We start from the raw sequence: 17,926 nt of genomic DNA, 5'->3' as shown, positions 1-17,926 counted from the left end.
GCACGTCATCTTGTTCTAGTACAATACATTCATTCATCATTATCAGATCCACAATTAGCCCCCACAACCTGTAGCAAATTAACAACTTCCAAAGTAGCCCATTTTTTTAAATGTATCAATATTTCACTTTTTAAATTAAGCTTTTTATGGGTATGAAATAAAGGTTATATTTTAGTGTTTGTGATTTTTTTTGTTTAGGGTTTCTGAACAAACTAAATATATGATCCTGTATACTGTACCTCAAGTAATAAGCGCCCCAGGCGTGCCCAATATTGATAGCAGTTTTTTCTACTTGCTGCTGTTTCCATGAAGCATCATCCTGATATTAGTACGTAATGAGCCATACCCACTGGAAAGGCTGTAGCTGTGCAAGTTAGTTATTACATAAACATTCAGACAATAATTACTGCTTTTATTGTAATCAACGAATGTAAACAAATATGTTTCATTTTGTACCTACATAGGTTGCTCTAATTCAAAATGTAGTTTCATCCATATATATATATATAAATGTATATATATATATATATATATATATATATATATATATATATATATATATATAATATGTGTGTGTGTATATATACAAGTAAACCATTGAATCAGTGTAAGTTGTGAAATGGTTATTATAAAATCACATCAGGTTTTTGAAACATAGCAGATGCACAGGGCTCCATCACAGAAAGGGCTTCATAATAGTGTTTCAATAAGAATTGTTGTTTTCAGAACAGAATATTGTGGTTTGCTGATATTAAGTGAGGATTGTTGCCATGAAACAGATTCAAGTTCTTGACAGATGAACAAGCGAGGCAACATATTTAGTCATTGCAAGCCAGAGGGAATCATTCTGTGATCCTTTTGAATTTGGTTGTATTTCAACTTCAACACACATACAGCTTCTGGGAATTTGCTGCAGTTGGTTCTATGGGAATGGTGAACACTTTTAGAGAATCTTAACACAATTCAGATTTGTATGAGCAGCCATGTGTTCTTATCTAATATAACTGAAATTATTCTAGAACTCTGGCCGGGTTAAAATGCTGTTTGTGGTTCATTGTCCTCTTCAAATGCTTTATTTAGTTCCCCCACAGCTTCAAATGTGTTAACTGGAAAACGTGAATCTTTTTCTTCTGTATTTTCAACCAGAACGTCACAATATCTGTCATTAAGTGCTTCGTTCTCTTTTTCTCTGTCAGCTTTTCTTTTTCTTCAGCCACAGAAAGAGAAACACATGCATTAGTTGTGCTTTTGTTCCTCACAACATTATATGGTATAATATACACTCTAGTGATAAAAAAAATGTGTTGTCATTCCATGGATTACATGAGCAGTATGTCTTAACAAAGGGGCATATTCAATTAGGTTTCCGGTCCGCGGTAACGCGGAACCTGCCCAGTATTGACGGTAATACGATACTGCAATAACGCGGATTTTCCTACGCAACCCTGTGTGGTGCACACAAAAATCCACGTTATTGCGGTACCGCGTCCCATTCCGGCGAGTTCCCACGGACAGGAAAATTGAATATGCCCCAAAGAATTTAAAGAGCTTAGTATTTGTATTACCTTTGTATTATATTATATTTTTCAGTATTTTACTTTTTTGATTATGTATTTTCTCTTTTTTTAATAAAATAATGGAAGCTCTCAAGAAGCTTTGTTTTTAAAATGATTCCCTTACCTTCATCCTCCCTCTCCCACTGTCTCTCCTATCTCGTCTGTCCCACTCTGCCACATATCCCCCCCTCTCTCATTTCCCTGCTTTCCCCATGACACCCCTTCCACCGCTATTCAGCCTCGCTGCTTCTCACTCTCTGCTCTCCAAAATTGAATCCATATGTCCCGACATCTTATTCACTCCCTTGAAATATCTTGCCTTTATTACTGTAACATCTTTCTCTCTGGACTATCAAACTACTACCTTGCCCACTCTATCCTAGATGCTGTTACCTGTGTTAATTTGCTCTCAAGCCGCCTGGCCATATCTGCCAGCCACTATATTGGTTCCCCCGTGGCCTACAGAATCAAATTTAAGCTCCTCACCTATAAAACTCTTGACCAATACACCTCTATCCTACATCTCCAACTTCATCTCTACCCACACTCCTTCCACTCTGCCAACGACACTCACTGTCCCATAAATAACTTAATAAAGTTATTTGCATATAAATTCTTAACTAGTAGAAGTCTTGTCTTTATATTATTTATAAATACATTTTTGAGTGATGAAAGAGAGGCTGATCGGGTGGGTAGATCTGATGGCACGTGGGTAGGTCTGATGGGCATGTAAGAGGCATGTGTCTGAAGGGCATATAAGGGGCATGTGGGGAGGTTTAAGTGACATGTGGATAGATTTTATAGTACACATGGGTGTCTGAGGGCATATGGAGCTATTTTGAAGCATGTAGGAAGCCTGGGTGGCATGTAGTAGAATTTTGGAGCAAGTGAGGGGCATGTATTTTCTTATGAGTGATGTGGACATCCCAAACATTTTGAGGCTATTTTTCATTCTCAACATTAAGGGTAATGTGTGGCCCTTTGAATGTTGGATGTACCTAGTATATACTGTGTGTTTTGTTTTATGTACTCTGTTCACGTATTGCTTGTCTTTCAATAGTTCATGTACCTATACATTTTCCAAACAAGTCCAAACATTCCAGGATCCAGACAAAAAAACAGCAGCAGGTTCTGAAAACTGCAGTAGTAGGTAGGAAAAAAAAACATAGTACACCCATAGCCTCATCCTTTAGCTCTGCTATTTGTGTTTCCTAACCTCTCTTGCTCTTTATCTTGTCATGGGTCTTTTACTAAATACATTCTGAGTGCAAATGTGCCCACCTCTAAGTAAGTCCCAAGAACTTTAGGATGGATTTCTCTCAATACTTGATATATCCTACTGATATTTATATTACATTGACCATAATATGGTACAAATAGCTCCAACTAACTCTTAGGACAGCTCCTTAAAAATTTTGACAGCACCTGTCACCTAAGTGATCTTCATCTGGAGCATGAAATTCCACCATGTAGGATACTCATCACAATTTCATGTAACTGAAATTCAAAATACTATAAAGGTCATTTGAGGAGCTTACACAATGTGCACCATGGTATGTCTAGATGGTCCGCCTACTGTAGCTTACATGAAGGTGCCCACCTACTCTTCACTCCTGGGAGACGCCTCAACAAACTAGGTGTGCAGACAGGCTAAAAAATCTGAAGTGACGAATTGTGAAAAATTCAACATTCTACCACTTTAGAACCACCCCTTTCATTAAATATGTACATTAATTATACTTCATTATTCTAAAATACTGCTTGCTTTTACCTCATTTATGGCTTAAATTAATCATGATTGTAGGGGACATCATGACTGTTAAATGTGACACTTTTGCGTGTATAAAGTTTTTCATTTCATTGCTCAAAATGCACCGATGTCAACGTGCAAAATGCACCTTATTATCATGTCGGCCAAGTCCTGAAGACTACCAGCTCTGATTGTAAAATTCACTTATTCTGCAGAGTGGAAAATAGCGGTGAGTCCCTTGGCACAGCAAGGAATGCCCCTAAAAATGTGCCCTCTGCCCCCCTCCATCTAAGTCCAATTCAATGGACTATTTTACTATATGTATAGAGGACCCTTATGCTATGTACACGTGGGTGTTCACAACATCTTATTAGAAAATGGTATGTGTACTGTTTTGGTTTATGGACCATTTTGCTAATATTCTAGTAGTGCAAAAAAATGATATGCAACATAAGGATAAATGATCCCTGTGCATGTGTGTGAGTTTCATGGATAGTACATCAGAGTGCAGTAGCTGCACAAGGGCATAGAATGCAGGTGTCAATGAGTCTTAAAATAACTTGTTTTGTGCAATAGCATTTTGATTAATTAAACAAGGATATCCTTAACATGTGTACTAATTTGATGGCTTTTTGCCTATTGTATCAAAGGCAAATTATTTACCAAAGGGGCAAGAGCTTCTGTGTTAAATTGTAAGGCAAAAAATGGAATATAGTGGCTGGATCATCATCATCGTCATCACCATTTATTTATATAGCGCCACTAATTCCGCAGCGCTGTACAGAGAACTCACTCACATCAGTCCCTGCCCCATTGGAGCTTACAGTCTGCACACACACAGACTAGGGTCAATTTGATAGCAGCCAATTAACCTACCAGTATGTTTTTGGAATGTGGGAGGAAACGGGAGCACCCAGAGGAAACCCACGCAAACACAGGGAGAACATACAAACTCCTCACAGATGAGGCCATGGTCAGGATAAGGGATTTTAAAAGTTGCCCTGGAGGGTACATCTGTCAAACTGTAACGCAGTTGTCCTAAGGTGAACTCAGGGAGCACAGAAACTTCCGTGGAGCAGAAGGGCATTATATATATATATATATATATATATATATATATATAAGACATTGATCCTCTGCACTCCCCACGTACAAACTGGGGTGCAAGAGGGGGTTGCCCACATTCTATAAACAAAAAAACATGGATACTATGCACTCAGCAAAGGCACAATTAATGCTGTTATAACTACCTTACTATGAAAAATGGAATATCAGTTCCACATACTGCAATACATGTTAAGTTGACCAAAATACATATATATATATATATATATATATATATATATATATATATAATATATATATTTTACAACATTTCATGTCCATTAGCTCCTGTTGTGCCAGAAGCAGTAGCTTACACTTTTTATACTGTTTCCAGTCATGATTGCAATGTATATATAAAGACAACAAAAATGTTGTTCAGATATTTTTGAGGGTTAATTTAGAACTTACCTTTTCTTGTCCCTTTGACCAAGGACCAGTAGAACAACCAGAGCGACAAGTAGCAGTCCAGCCACTATGCCAAAAACCACCAGCCACACTGTGACAGACTGTTTACCGCGGGGAGCGATTGTCGGGGGGATTCCCAGAAATTCCAGGGAGTAGTCGTCCAGATAGAATGCACTGTTGATTCGACCTTTTGACAACCTGTTTGTAAAGTACAATGAGATATCCATATAGTATTTCCATGAATAAGTAAACTTGTGAAATGGGGTTGTCAAGTTAAGAGTAGTAATTTTGCTGCTCATATGTGTAATGCACTAACGACCTCATTTAGCTGTATGTCCGACAATTATTGTAGCGTAAATATACGCATTACCGTACTGTGCATGCTTAGCAAAATGCGTCTGTATCTAGATTTGTGCTTTTATTAGACCTTTATATTTATATTACATTTTTTAATATAGAAATTGCGACTTTATTAATAACACTGTCAAGACACTATTTTCTCTTGTGTTTATGACACTGGTACTGGTATTGGTATTGTGTACCAATAGGATAATGCAACTTTCACATTTACTACTAATACTGTCTAGCCATCTTGACAAGTCTCCATGCAGTTGGGGTATGTGACAGTGATGCTAAAATATCCGACACAAGTGAGAGCGACAAAATAATTCCGATGTCAGTAATGTACACTTTGGAAACAGCAACTTGCACAGAAACTGATAGACAACAATTCCGGCAACCTGCTGTGAAGCCCAACTGTAGGAGAAGCCGGCACTCACAGTGACGTCACTTTAAAGGGCGTCAGTTACATTGGAAATATTAAGGGCGGCAATGTCAGGACCCACCGGCTCTATAATGTGAAAGCCTTTGTAAAAAATATTATAGAGCCAGCGGGTCCTGACATTGCCCCTTAATACTACCGATGTAACTGTCACACTTTAAAGTGATTACCTAAGCAGCCAAATGGTCTAATCCACCCCTTTTCGTCACCCTATTGGTTACCACGTAGACCGGAAGTGACATAACAATGGAAGTGCTGATGCGCTCCACGGTTGGAACGCACGATCACCATCCAAGTAGTAGTGGCGTGATCACCCGCTCTGTCCGTGCTTGCCCCGATCTCTCCTGGAGCGGGGTTATTATCCATCTTTTCAAGGACTACATTACCAGACATTATTGGATTCATCTTGGAACTATCACGTCCATCACTAACCGCAAGTACCGTATTAACATCTTAGTGAGATACATCAATCCAATCAAGCCTATATGGTTCCTTGGATCCACGTTAATCTGAATCCACCACGCTTAGTTCCAGTACGTACTGGACATCTCCATTTGGATTATGCATATAGTTTTTTCATCCTCACTCATGAGCACCATGCAGATACTGGCGAATATTATATATGCCATTTAATCTTAGGAGGTTTATATATCATCATTACAAGTAAATTGTATGATTAGCAACATTAGGACTGGTTGGCTGATGTTACCACACGATTAACTATTAGCTATTTATATTTTATAAAAGTTATTTATTAGTTTTTACATTTTAATTTATTGCTACCTCGAGGTTCCTTTTTTGGATTAATGTGTATATTTAACAGTGATAATAAATTGCTATAATCCTGTACATCTAAGCTTTATATTTATATTCTACTTTAAGAGGTCTCAACTGTTTATACCCATTACACCTTTTTTTGTTTAAGATCCAACTATTAAGTCAGGATCACATGCTATATCACGTTTACAAGTCAGTGAGCGCATAGCCTTTTTTTGGTTTAAACCACACCTACATTCACTTTTATTTATTGACATATCATTAATGCCAAATGTAAAGCAATGTACTTTTCATTTTAATTGTCATAATGAACCACTGAGCACAAAGGACTGCAATATATATGTAAAGTAAGATATTGATGTTTGTTATTAAGATTCCACATATTCACAAAGTCAGTCCTTACACGCAGATACCTACAGGATTCATTTTACAGTTTCCTTTAAGCAAATGTGTAAAGTAAAATCGAACTTACCGAACAGCCTCTTCAACATCAGATTTTGGTATTACATCGCTGGTATTGCTTGGCATTGTAACACAGAAATAGAAGGAGATTCTTTCTGTTTGACCGAAAACATGTACATTGTCATCTCTAGAAGAAATAAAATAAATTTGTATTAGAAACGGTGATTGGAAATATACAACCAGTTTATGGTCCCTTGGGGGTCCTTTAACTTTTTGCCCAGTTCCCAAACTAAGCTCAGTTAACTTGAATCAATACAAATGAAAAATATATTTAAATTGAAATACTTTGTTGTTACCAGCAAAGTATATTATTCGTATTAAAAAGTAACTATTCAGTATTTAAATAATTCATAAAAGGTCTATTCATATACTGGCAATTCAGAATGTATGCTAGAAATATTAATACTTATAATAAATACTTAACTTTTATACAACCAAAACCCTCCCACCTCCCTTCCCTACTGCCTGTACCCAGAGACTGTACCCACTGATTTATCTTGCCACAGGTTGGTAAAGGTGAAGACAGAACTAGAAGAAGTAGCCCTTCCCAACCATCAAAATCCCACCATAATACCCAAAAGTATATATTACACCCCACCCTTCCAGCATATTATACAGCTCCTCATGTTTAACACATAACACAACCTTAGATTGTCTAGCAAGTTACAGCTCTCAGTTGGCCAATATGCGATACAGCTCTCTATTTGGCATCATATATTATAGGCCCCAATTGTTCAGGTTATAATGCAGCCCCCAATATTCCATCACATTACAGCCTTTAAAAATCTATTTTAATACACAGGAATAATCACTTCAGAGTGTCTACTCTTTTTCCCCTTTTGTGTTTCCATTTATTGTAACGTGCTTAATTCCACACTATAACTATAGTTATTGCTCTGCACTGTGTTTATTTTTCATTAATCAGTATGAAAACCCTACTGTCAGCGTGCAGATTACTTATTTCATACACCAAACAGACCCCGGATGCAGATTCCTACATTGGTACCGACACTGCAATACCCACAAAATAGACTTTAATGAAGACTGAAAGGCAGTTTGAGGCATGAAAATGAATAATACTTACGAAAATTCAACATTCTGCATCTTGTTAGTAGCAAAAAATTTTGTCATCGCATATGCAATTGTCGACCTGAACAAATTCTCTTCACTTTTGTCCCACTTATACTGTTAAGTTAGAAAAAGAAGTTTGGTAAACAATGTTTTGTTTGTTGGACAAAGTTCTTGTAAGTACAATACATTCCTGAAACACATTCCTGAACATTGTTAAAAATAATATAAGTGCTGTGCACAGGGTAATATCAAGTTATAATATACAGTATAATACATATTAATAACTTGCCATTGCTTTGGGCACACCTTCACACAATGGAGGCCCATTAGCTGGCCAATATTCATGACAATAGAGCCTATCCAATCCCTAGAAACTAATGACATCAATGAGACACAGAAGTGATTGAGGGTTTGGGTCTGATTAATTCTCTCCTGAGAAAGTCGGTGGTCTGACGAAACTCGTAGTACAGGACTGAAATAAATGCAGATGCATTGAATCTAGAGAGCGTCAGCCCGGAGTCCGGAGTACCTGGGAGGGAGAATTATTTGGACACCGCCACTGCTGAGATTTTAAACTTCTATGGAAGTGCAATACTTGCTGTATGAAATAAATCGTATACACGGTTTGTCACTATGCATGTCATTTTTCCATTCTCTCCACTATGTAACTGACCCTTGAGGAACTGTGCGACTAAGCGGAAGAGAAGAGGGAGGCACATTAGAGGTTGCAGGAACCCCTACCTTAATAACATTTTTCTACAGAACTGTAAGACAACTAATTGAACATTGACATATGGACATTAATGTATATGGTAATTGTACATATTCAGTGTAACAGTGTACTATACTGATAGGATATCCACTGTACTATCACTTACATATATCTAAACATAGGGGTAATAGAGAGATCAACCCCCAAATCAGTATAAACCAACACAGAGAATTAGGGCATTGCCAAACCCTTACCATTTTTGCACCATTATTAATACTCATGTGAAGGAGGGGACATCCCTCTGGGCTAGGGTTATAGGCAGCAGCCTGAGCACAATTCTCAATTCTCACTTTTCCCACTCTCTTCCTCTATTACAACAGAGATTCCCACTGAATTGCTAGCTCCATTGTGTGTAGAGGACAGTTACACATTAACTTGGGCTCAGATTAATGCTATTATTTAATTTAATAAGGTAGGTTAATTTAGTCAGAAAGAGTGTGCTAAATAAAGGACCAGACAAATGTCTGATATGAAACTTCTATGGTCCCCTTACTCCCTGTCTTTCACTCCACCACCCTTCCCTCTGGCAATGGAATCTGAAATTCTCTCTTCTCTTGTCTGCTTCTCCCTCAACCCGTCCGCTTGCTCCTTTTCCTTCTAATTTCCTTTGCTCCCTCTCTCAGACAGCCTGCTGTCACCTTACCCACCTCTTCAACCTCACTGTCTCTCTGTCTCCACTGGTGCCCCCCCCCCCACCTTCATATATGTTCTTTCTCCCAAATTATTAAGAAACCATCTCTTGACCCCATTGTTGATCTCTTGACCCCTTCTCCCTCTGTAACTACCTCTATCTCTCTCCTTCCATTCTCTTCCAAAATCCTCGAGAGACTTGAATTCAACCAATTGTTCCATTTCCTCTCCTCGGACTCCCTTCTTGACACTCTATAGTGCAGCTCCCGTGCTCTACACCCCACAGAAACATTCTTCACCAAAGTGTCCAATGACCTACTCTTAGCTAGGTCTAAAGGCCACTTTCCACCCTCATACTATTCTTATGTTCTATTTCTACCACTGCACCCTCTGCCCGGTCCTCAGCATCTCTAGGCCTCCTTAACCAGCCCAGTTTCTCAAGCCCATGTTCCCTTGCACAGGATTACTTCATGTGAGATTTATTTTTATTTATGCTCACTGCACAATCTACAACTTGTTCTGTAATACTATGTTCTCTGTTTGGACTTACCAACTTTTACATGTTGGCACCCGGGAGATCCGGGGAAGAGGCGGGGGTGGGGCTTGGTAATGCGTGTTATTTTGGCCCCGCCCCCATGATGCAATGACGCAAACGCGTCACTTTACCACAGGGGATGGGCCAAAAGAACACGATTCACCGAGAACCATGTCATTGAGGCTCCAAATCCTGTCCACTTCACTAGGAAGTGGGCAGATGCGGAAGGATGCCCTCCTCTCCCAGGAGTCCAGGAGACCTACCTAGATTCCGGGAGAGTTGACAAGTATGTGTTTAATGTAATTATGTATTTTTTGTAACTGTGTATTGTATACTACTGTTAATATGTACTCTATTCACCCCCTTTTTATGGCACTGTAGACCATTTGTGGTGCCTTATAAGTAAAAGATAATAATAGGCATTTGGTATGGTTTGGGGAAATCTAATAATTAGGTTAAGGGTTTAAATGGTCAGCTTTAGAGCTGATTAAGAAAACGAGAGTGGTGCAATCATTTTGGGCAGGGAAAAAAACCTTCTTATATACATGTTATAACTAAGCATGACAAACATATATTTACAACTAGAGATTCCTCTTACCGCAGCATCACCTAGTCCAGCTATTAGGCTTATTCTCACTTTGAATGCATTGGCCCACACTAGAAATGAAAAAGAATTAACATTACTTTAGTATTTTGATATTTCATTAATTTCATTTAACAGGGTGCTGTAAATGTGTCATCATCACATGCAAACTAATTCTGTTGTTCTCCCAATAAAAAAGGTAAAAGTCAGGGGCAAACGCAGGATTTGTAGAGGGGGGTTTCCACACCACGCCGCCAGTGGGCGTGACCAGCATGCATGGGGGTGTGGCTATAATTTTAGACAGTGCTTGGCTGCTTTCCAACTCTTCCTATCCCCATAATATACATGGGCAATGCTGCATGCACTACTGTTAGGTGCATGCAGCTCTTCCTTTTCAAGCAGAGCCATGTGAAGCTGGGGCAGGGTCCAGCCACCTCAATTATACAGTTCCCCAGGCTTGAGTACCCCCCCTCGGTTTGCCTATGAAAGGAGTAGTACAAGATAAAAACAAAATTGAGGCAATGTGACTGAGCTCAGTCAGACCATGCTCTGCTTGAGCTATCATAATAAAAGGCTAAGCTTACTGTTATATACCATGTACCAGAGTATATTGTGCTCGGATAACATGATGCCATGTTATGCACAGTGCTACGTATTCTGGTAAGCCATCAGGAATTTGAAAGAGGATCATATTGCATATTTCTTTTCTTTCTAAACTACTGCCATAAAGCTGTGCATTTAGTTTTGAGAACATATCTTCAGCGGTCCAACTATTGGGAGGTGTATTGTTTGTTAATACTCACAGACCACAACTCACAGACTACAGCTTGTCTCACTGCACTAAATAACATTAATTCTATCTGCATTACACCAGTGCAGAATAGTGTACGAAGTAATCAATGTGTTAAATACATTGTTTTTTTTGGATGATTAGCATTAAATGATGTTTAACAGGTATTAAGAATGAGCATTTTCAACTACTGTGTATGAGCCCTTTAAAGAACAGCGACTAGGGTATTCTAAGAGGTTTGTAAGTCTTCCTATACAATTTTCTTATTATTATTTCTAGAGTATAACAGTGAATTCTTTTTTTAAAATAAAGAAAATATATTTTATGTCTTTTGGATTGCCATTGCTTAGAGGTTTAATTAAAAATTTATAATTACAGAAATTTGTGGTAGAAATATGGAGGTAATATGGTGCATGGACAAATTTAATTCAACAATATGGGAACTGCTATTTCTTTATTGAAATATACAAAGAAGATGAGCTTATTATTTAGTAATCTTAGATCACAGTTACTTGAGTCTGATATCCAGCCGATTAGCCTGTTATTGTCTTGGTTATTCTTCTGTAACCACTGGTATAATGGTTGAAAGTAGTCCAGAAGAGGTTGGGCATTCATCTTGAGCTCCCCTGTTATGCTCTCCAGTGCTTGAGTCCAGGGACTCGAATTTCCCAGTTCCAACATGGCCCTGTGAAATATGTTGCATGGTGATTACACAAAAGGTATTTTTCATGCATAGTGAAAAAATAAATAAGACCTGTGCTATTTTACGCACCGTAGTTTATTTCCTGCATCTGTAGAGTTAGTGATGTCGCAAGAGTGAAGAGGACCTTCATGTTTGGCAGCACTACAAAGGGCATCCTGGAACTGGAACTGGTAAATAGTCCGCGTGTAATATCTGCATGACAAATACATATTGTAGTTTGTTACACATAGATACCACATAGATACCGGAACTGAATCCACCTTGCCCCACACAAAAATGGGAAGAAATAACTGATTATTGCAATTTATTTCTTTTATCAGTACAGAGTGCCTGGTGTATGTAATGCTGGCAGCCCGAGCAGGCCGTGCATGCGCACTGGTATCCCTGGCAGCCGGCTGGGGACTACATGGCAGAGGGAGAAAGGAGAAGCATTGTGGGAGCTCAGCAGAGGTGCTGGCTGGACCGAGCAGCAGCGGTGAGAAAAGGGGGGACAGACAGGGAAGAGTCCCCTGCAGTCTGATATTTATATATATATCATAGTAGAAGATTGTAGCGAACAAAGGTAGTATTTTTTGGTGATTTTGTTTTTTTGTATTTTAGCCACATATGTAATGATGAAAAATCCCTAAAAATCTCATAAAATCACACAATTTTTAGCTGTTTTTTGGTTCCTAGACTAGTATTTATATCATCTACATTCATTATCACAATTTGCAAGATTATGAGCTGCAGTGAGCTTAACCGTATTCAATGTGTTTGTGTAACAGGGAAAATGAGCTTGTTCTCTCCATTACCTACCTAGACCCAGTATTTTTTTTAGACCATATATGTAGCCTCAATACACTGTTATATCTTTCTGCTACTAGTAGATGGGATTGGACACAAATGAAACAGACTGGCAGAACAGCCCCAGATAGGTGGTCGGATGGTGTTTTAATAAAAGATACATTTATTACTAGAAATTAATTTTTTTTAATAGTACAAGAAGATGGCATTGAACGCCAAGGAAACAGATGAAAAGAGCAGCCCCAGCTAGATAGTGGGATACAAATGTAATAATAAGAAACAGGTGGGCAAAGCCCAGTGTCAGGTGCTGTCCCTCTGCATCTGCATTGAGACAGTCGTCTGCGTCTTATTGCTCGGCAACCACACACGATACTTCCAGCCAGCCGGCCAGCTCCAAGGCGCATGCACGTCCTATTGCAAAGCAACGAGATGCGATTTGGAAGCCCACAGTGACTGGTGAGATCACCACCGCAGGTAATTAGCTTCTGCACCCCTCTATTTCAGAAGGTCTCTGGCACCTGTAGGGTGTGTTAGACTCCCTTCCTCCAGTTTCAGCAGTGCAAATACCAGCAAGTAGCCATCTTCTTACCTTAAGTGTGACACCCAGAATTCCCTTGTAGTATAGATGAAATTGGACAGTGGTGGATTATAAAACATTATATATAATATACTTCATTCAATGGTCCTTTGCAATTTATTCTCTAGAGATGGATGGGGCTACTGCCTGGTGCCAGAATCGGATTAACCTGGCGGCCTTCTGGGTTAGAGCCCAGGGGGCCTTGTGCATCTGGAGGGCCCTTGAAAATATTTTAACTTGATTTTTTTTTTTTTATTATTTCTGTGCACCGCTGGCATTCATCGGGTCGGGGGCGGGGACCCCTGACCAAGGGGGCCTCACAGTACCCTTAGCCAGGGGGCCTTCATTCCCTTAATCCAGCCCTGCCTGGGGCCCAAAGCAGTAAGGGAACCTGTGGATCCCATTCATCTCCTTTGTAAAGCCAGAGCAAACAAAATGAGGCAGATGACTGCATGTATCAATATCTTTCAGCCCTGGGTCCACAACCAGAAGGCTCAATACTGGCAACTATGGATGTGGAGTCTCTGTACTCTAACATACCTCACAAGGATGGCATAGCCGCATGCCAACACTACCTTCAGAAAAAAACAGTCTAGCCACGGAGCCGACCCTGCAGCTAATCAGGTTCATACTCAATCATAATTACTTTTCTTTTGGGAAAGACATATACCTGCAGTGTATGGGAAGTGCCATGGGTAGTAAGATGTCACCTCAGTATGCTAATCTTTTCATGGCTAAACTAGAGGAGGAATTCTTATTACTTTGCACAATGAAACCTCTAGCATACTTCCGTTACATTGATGATTTTCTACTAATCCAGACTGGCTCTGAAGATGAGCTGCTGACTTTCCATAAAAACTTCAACAAATTTCACCCAACCATTAGACTCACTCTTAACTACTCACGATCTTAATTACATTTCCCTATACAATAAAAACAATGCTATACAAACATCAGTCTATCATAAACCTACAGGCCGCCCAGCATATTTGAGATGGAACAGCTTTCACCCAGGACACATAAAGAAGTCCATTTACAGCAAAGTTCTGAGATACATTCGGATTTGTTCAGACAGTGAAGACGGAAAACAACACCTGAGAAATACATTCCTACAACAAGGATACCATCCAATAGTTATAGATGAACTGATCCACAGAGCCACAAGGATCCCTAGGAGTAGCCTTCTGGATTACAAACAGAAGGAGGTTAACAGCAGGGTGCCCCTAGTGGTCACTTACAATCCCCACATGAACATCTTGGGGAAAATTGCTGCTGACCTTCAACCCATATTTCAGAAAGACAATAGACTGAAGGAAATATTCCCAGATTTACCTCTCCTTTCATATAAACAGCCTCCAAACATAAGAAATCTCCTCGTTAGAAGTGCCCTCTTATCACCATCAGAGACTGGCTCCTTCTCTTGCAAAAACAAAAAATGCAAAACCTGCACCCATGTCCTACCAACAAACACAGTCCACATACCCAACACACAACGGGACTATAAAATCACTGACACATTCTCATTTACATCCTCCAATGTGGTGTACATGATACAGTGTACAAGGTTCCCTGAGGAAATTTACATTGGAGAGACCAACCAGAAACTACAATCCAGGATGAATCTACACAGACAAACAATAAAGAAAAGTCTGAACACCCCCCGTGGCTAAACACTTCTCTGGACCAGGACACAGTATGACAGATTTAAAAGTCCTAATACTGAAAGGTCTTTTTAACAATGACAGGGAGAGAAAAATCTGGGAATTTAAGCTGATAAGAACATTCCAGTCATTGACACAAGGGCTCAATCTAACACCTGGATTTATGACCCACTACTTGGACACACTTCACAGCCCACAGCAAAGTGACTCCAGGGGGTAAATGTATTATAGTGCGGGTTGTACAAGTCGCAGGAAATCGGTGAGATGACAGCTTAAATTTAAAGCGGCGCTGCCTTGTAAAGGGAAGTTTCCCTTTACAAGGCAGCGCCGCTTTAAATTTAAGCTGTCATCTCGCCGATTTCCGGCGACTTGTACAACCCACACTATGATACATTTACCTCCAGATCTTTGAACTCATAGGACTTTGTGCTTCCATCCGTAACGAAAACCTCAGTTTTATTACTTAAGCTTATCTTAATGATATATCCCTCCCCATACAAATTTCTTGATGTAACAGCTCTTAAATGTTGTGCCTGTTTCTTAGTCATTCATTTGTAAAGGTGCCTGATGAAGGGGCCTCTGTGCTATGAAAGCTAGCAAATATAATAATAATTTTTTGGGTTAGCCAATAAAGGTATCACTCCTATAATACTTTTGTCTTTTTTGACACAAAAGTATTTAACATCACATAGATTTTTCTGGCTAACACGATACTGCAATAATAATTTTTGAAAATATTTTTTTTTCCCTTACATATGGGGATAGCTCTTAATTCAGTGTTAGTGCCCATCTAACCCACATCCAGCTGACGCATATTGGGGCCAGAGTTAATGACAGCTGCGGAGAGTAAGAGTGTGGACGTCTGCTCTAAGAATGTGTGAGAGACTGTCCATGCAGAAGTATCGAAATGTTATCATAAAAGGCTAAAGGGGAAGAAGTATTCTTCAGTGCAGAATACAGTCAAGGATAGATATTAGTAATGCTTAGCTGGAGAGAGAAAGAGTTACATTCTGGATCAGTGAGCATGTCAGCTCTGGGGACAATTGAGTAATGTGATGCTACTGTAAATAATGTAACCAAGTACTGTGGAAGACCAACACCCACAGATGGATAGGACTATAAAGGCATTTAACAAAAGTTGATTAAAATATCTGACACTTGAAATACAGGCATCTTCATCTCCCTTACAGTCAAGAGTTAGATGAAACATGAATGAGAGTTAAAATAGCACTAAATTGTGAGAAACATGAGAAATCTGTTGTTTTCAGTAGTGCAAGACTTCTCTCAGCTCCCAAATTACAATGATCACCCTTATCCGATCTGCAGATCATGATTGTGCTCAGTAAGGGATTAACACATGTATGCACTGGCATAGATTACTTTATAGTACCATCTTTAACATTTCCATTAGAATTACTTAATCAATCTCCTATTCAATTTGATACCTGTACCCTCACTTACTACCTTTCTTTGGTCTGTTGTAAGAGCTCCAGACATCACCTGGGATCACTATGACATCGGGCACCAAAGGTATATACTATTTAACTGAAACAATAAAGTGATTACAAGACAACACGGCTACGTACCTGATGAAAGAATAATCATTAGCTACATGAAAAAGAGCAGCAGGATCACAATACGTCTCATCGTGAGGAACAGGCTCCGCTACGCCAACAATTTCTCGCCTAGAGTATAAAGTGCAATTCAGGTCAAAATAAAAACAGTATATTGGAGGCATTTTAAATAATAGAACATTAATCAGTAAGTAAAACAATATGACAAAATAAATGCACTTGAACGTTGCAAATGATTTATTTACAAACATTTAGTTGAGTTATTAATTATATATTTTTTTTAGTTGTGAAGTTTAATTATATTTAATTTTGCTTTACATATTAAGCATTGATATCTTGGTTATAGCATTACTTCATACTTGCCACCTTCAGAGATTTCACCTCCGGGAGGGGAGATCTTGCTGGTGATTCCTTGGGGCGTGGCCAAGCGGCTAGCGTCATTTGGCCCTGCCCCTAACCTGTCACTAACATTTTAGCCTATTACAGCAGGGGATGGGGCCACAATGACACTTGAATCGCGTTGCTAAGCCCGGTCCCCCGTCACTTAACGGAGTAGCAAGGATCCGGAAGCTTGCCCTACCCTCCCGGGAGGACTCCCAGAGATTTGGGAGTCTCCCGGATATCCCGGGAGAGTAGACAACTATGGTTTACTTAATATTTATTCATTGGATGATATGTGCCCCAAGCTGTAGAGCAGAAATCCTCATCTTCAAGGTGAAAGAACTATTAGTTCACATTAAAGAACATTATAATAATAATAATCCATTAAAAAAGACAGATGTATATAATTGTCTAGTTTTGTTACTACTTACTTCATCTCCCACCAAGTCTTCATCCAACTCTCCTTTGGGATTTCTCCTCTAAAAACCCTCCATCTCCATAGTTCCAGCATGTAGGTGAAGGGCATTGTGCCAACAATGGTAAGCGCTTGTCTAAGCAAGAAGTTGATTTCAGTTTCTGAAAGTAATGTCATAAACAGATATGTTAATTTTGATTGGTTTGAATTCATTTCCACGTTGCATTAGCAGCCAGAGAGATTTTGAATACAAATATAAATGCAAATCTTCTACGTAAAGATGAATGAGTACAGTTATTAATATATACAAGTTATTCTGGGATATCTGCCTGTCGTTTTAAAGTTTGTAGGAATATGTCATAAGAATATTTACTGTATCAATGCACAATGCTTTATTATATATATATATATATATATATATATATACATACAAAATGCTACTTAAAAATTCAAAATATTATTTTAAAATATGTTGTGTAAAATTAAATATTGGTAAAATGTACTCCAGTAGTAAATAATGCAAGTGCTTGATTATTTTCTTGTTATGTTCCACCCCCAGTATGATACATTTTATGGAGTGCAGTATCTTACTAGCCTGCAGAGGTCACTGCTG

General features: G+C 39.0%; 1 protein-coding gene across 1 annotated transcript in view; it reads right to left on the bottom strand.

The window, feature by feature from the left end:
* Positions 1–930: 930 nt before the first annotated feature.
* ACE2 (angiotensin converting enzyme 2) overlaps positions 931–17,926 on the bottom strand; it is a 42,573-nt gene continuing 25,577 nt past the window's right edge. The window contains exons 10-18 of the mRNA XM_075196980.1: positions 17,330–17,474; positions 16,530–16,628; positions 11,989–12,111; positions 11,729–11,901; positions 10,442–10,500; positions 7,920–8,020; positions 6,846–6,962; positions 4,819–5,013; positions 931–1,207 (exon numbers count right to left, since the gene is read on the bottom strand). Coding sequence (XP_075053081.1) covers positions 1,033–1,207; positions 4,819–5,013; positions 6,846–6,962; positions 7,920–8,020; positions 10,442–10,500; positions 11,729–11,901; positions 11,989–12,111; positions 16,530–16,628; positions 17,330–17,474 — 1,187 coding nt within the window. The 3' untranslated portion in view covers positions 931–1,032. The remainder of the gene's footprint in view (positions 1,208–4,818; positions 5,014–6,845; positions 6,963–7,919; positions 8,021–10,441; positions 10,501–11,728; positions 11,902–11,988; positions 12,112–16,529; positions 16,629–17,329; positions 17,475–17,926) is intronic.

The sequence above is a fragment of the Mixophyes fleayi genome, chromosome 2 (assembly GCF_038048845.1).
Source record: "Mixophyes fleayi isolate aMixFle1 chromosome 2, aMixFle1.hap1, whole genome shotgun sequence".
In the NCBI taxonomy this organism is placed as follows: Eukaryota; Metazoa; Chordata; class Amphibia; order Anura; family Limnodynastidae; genus Mixophyes; species Mixophyes fleayi.
Note: the sequence above shows the minus strand (reverse complement) of the source record. Positions and strands in the feature narration are given on the sequence as shown.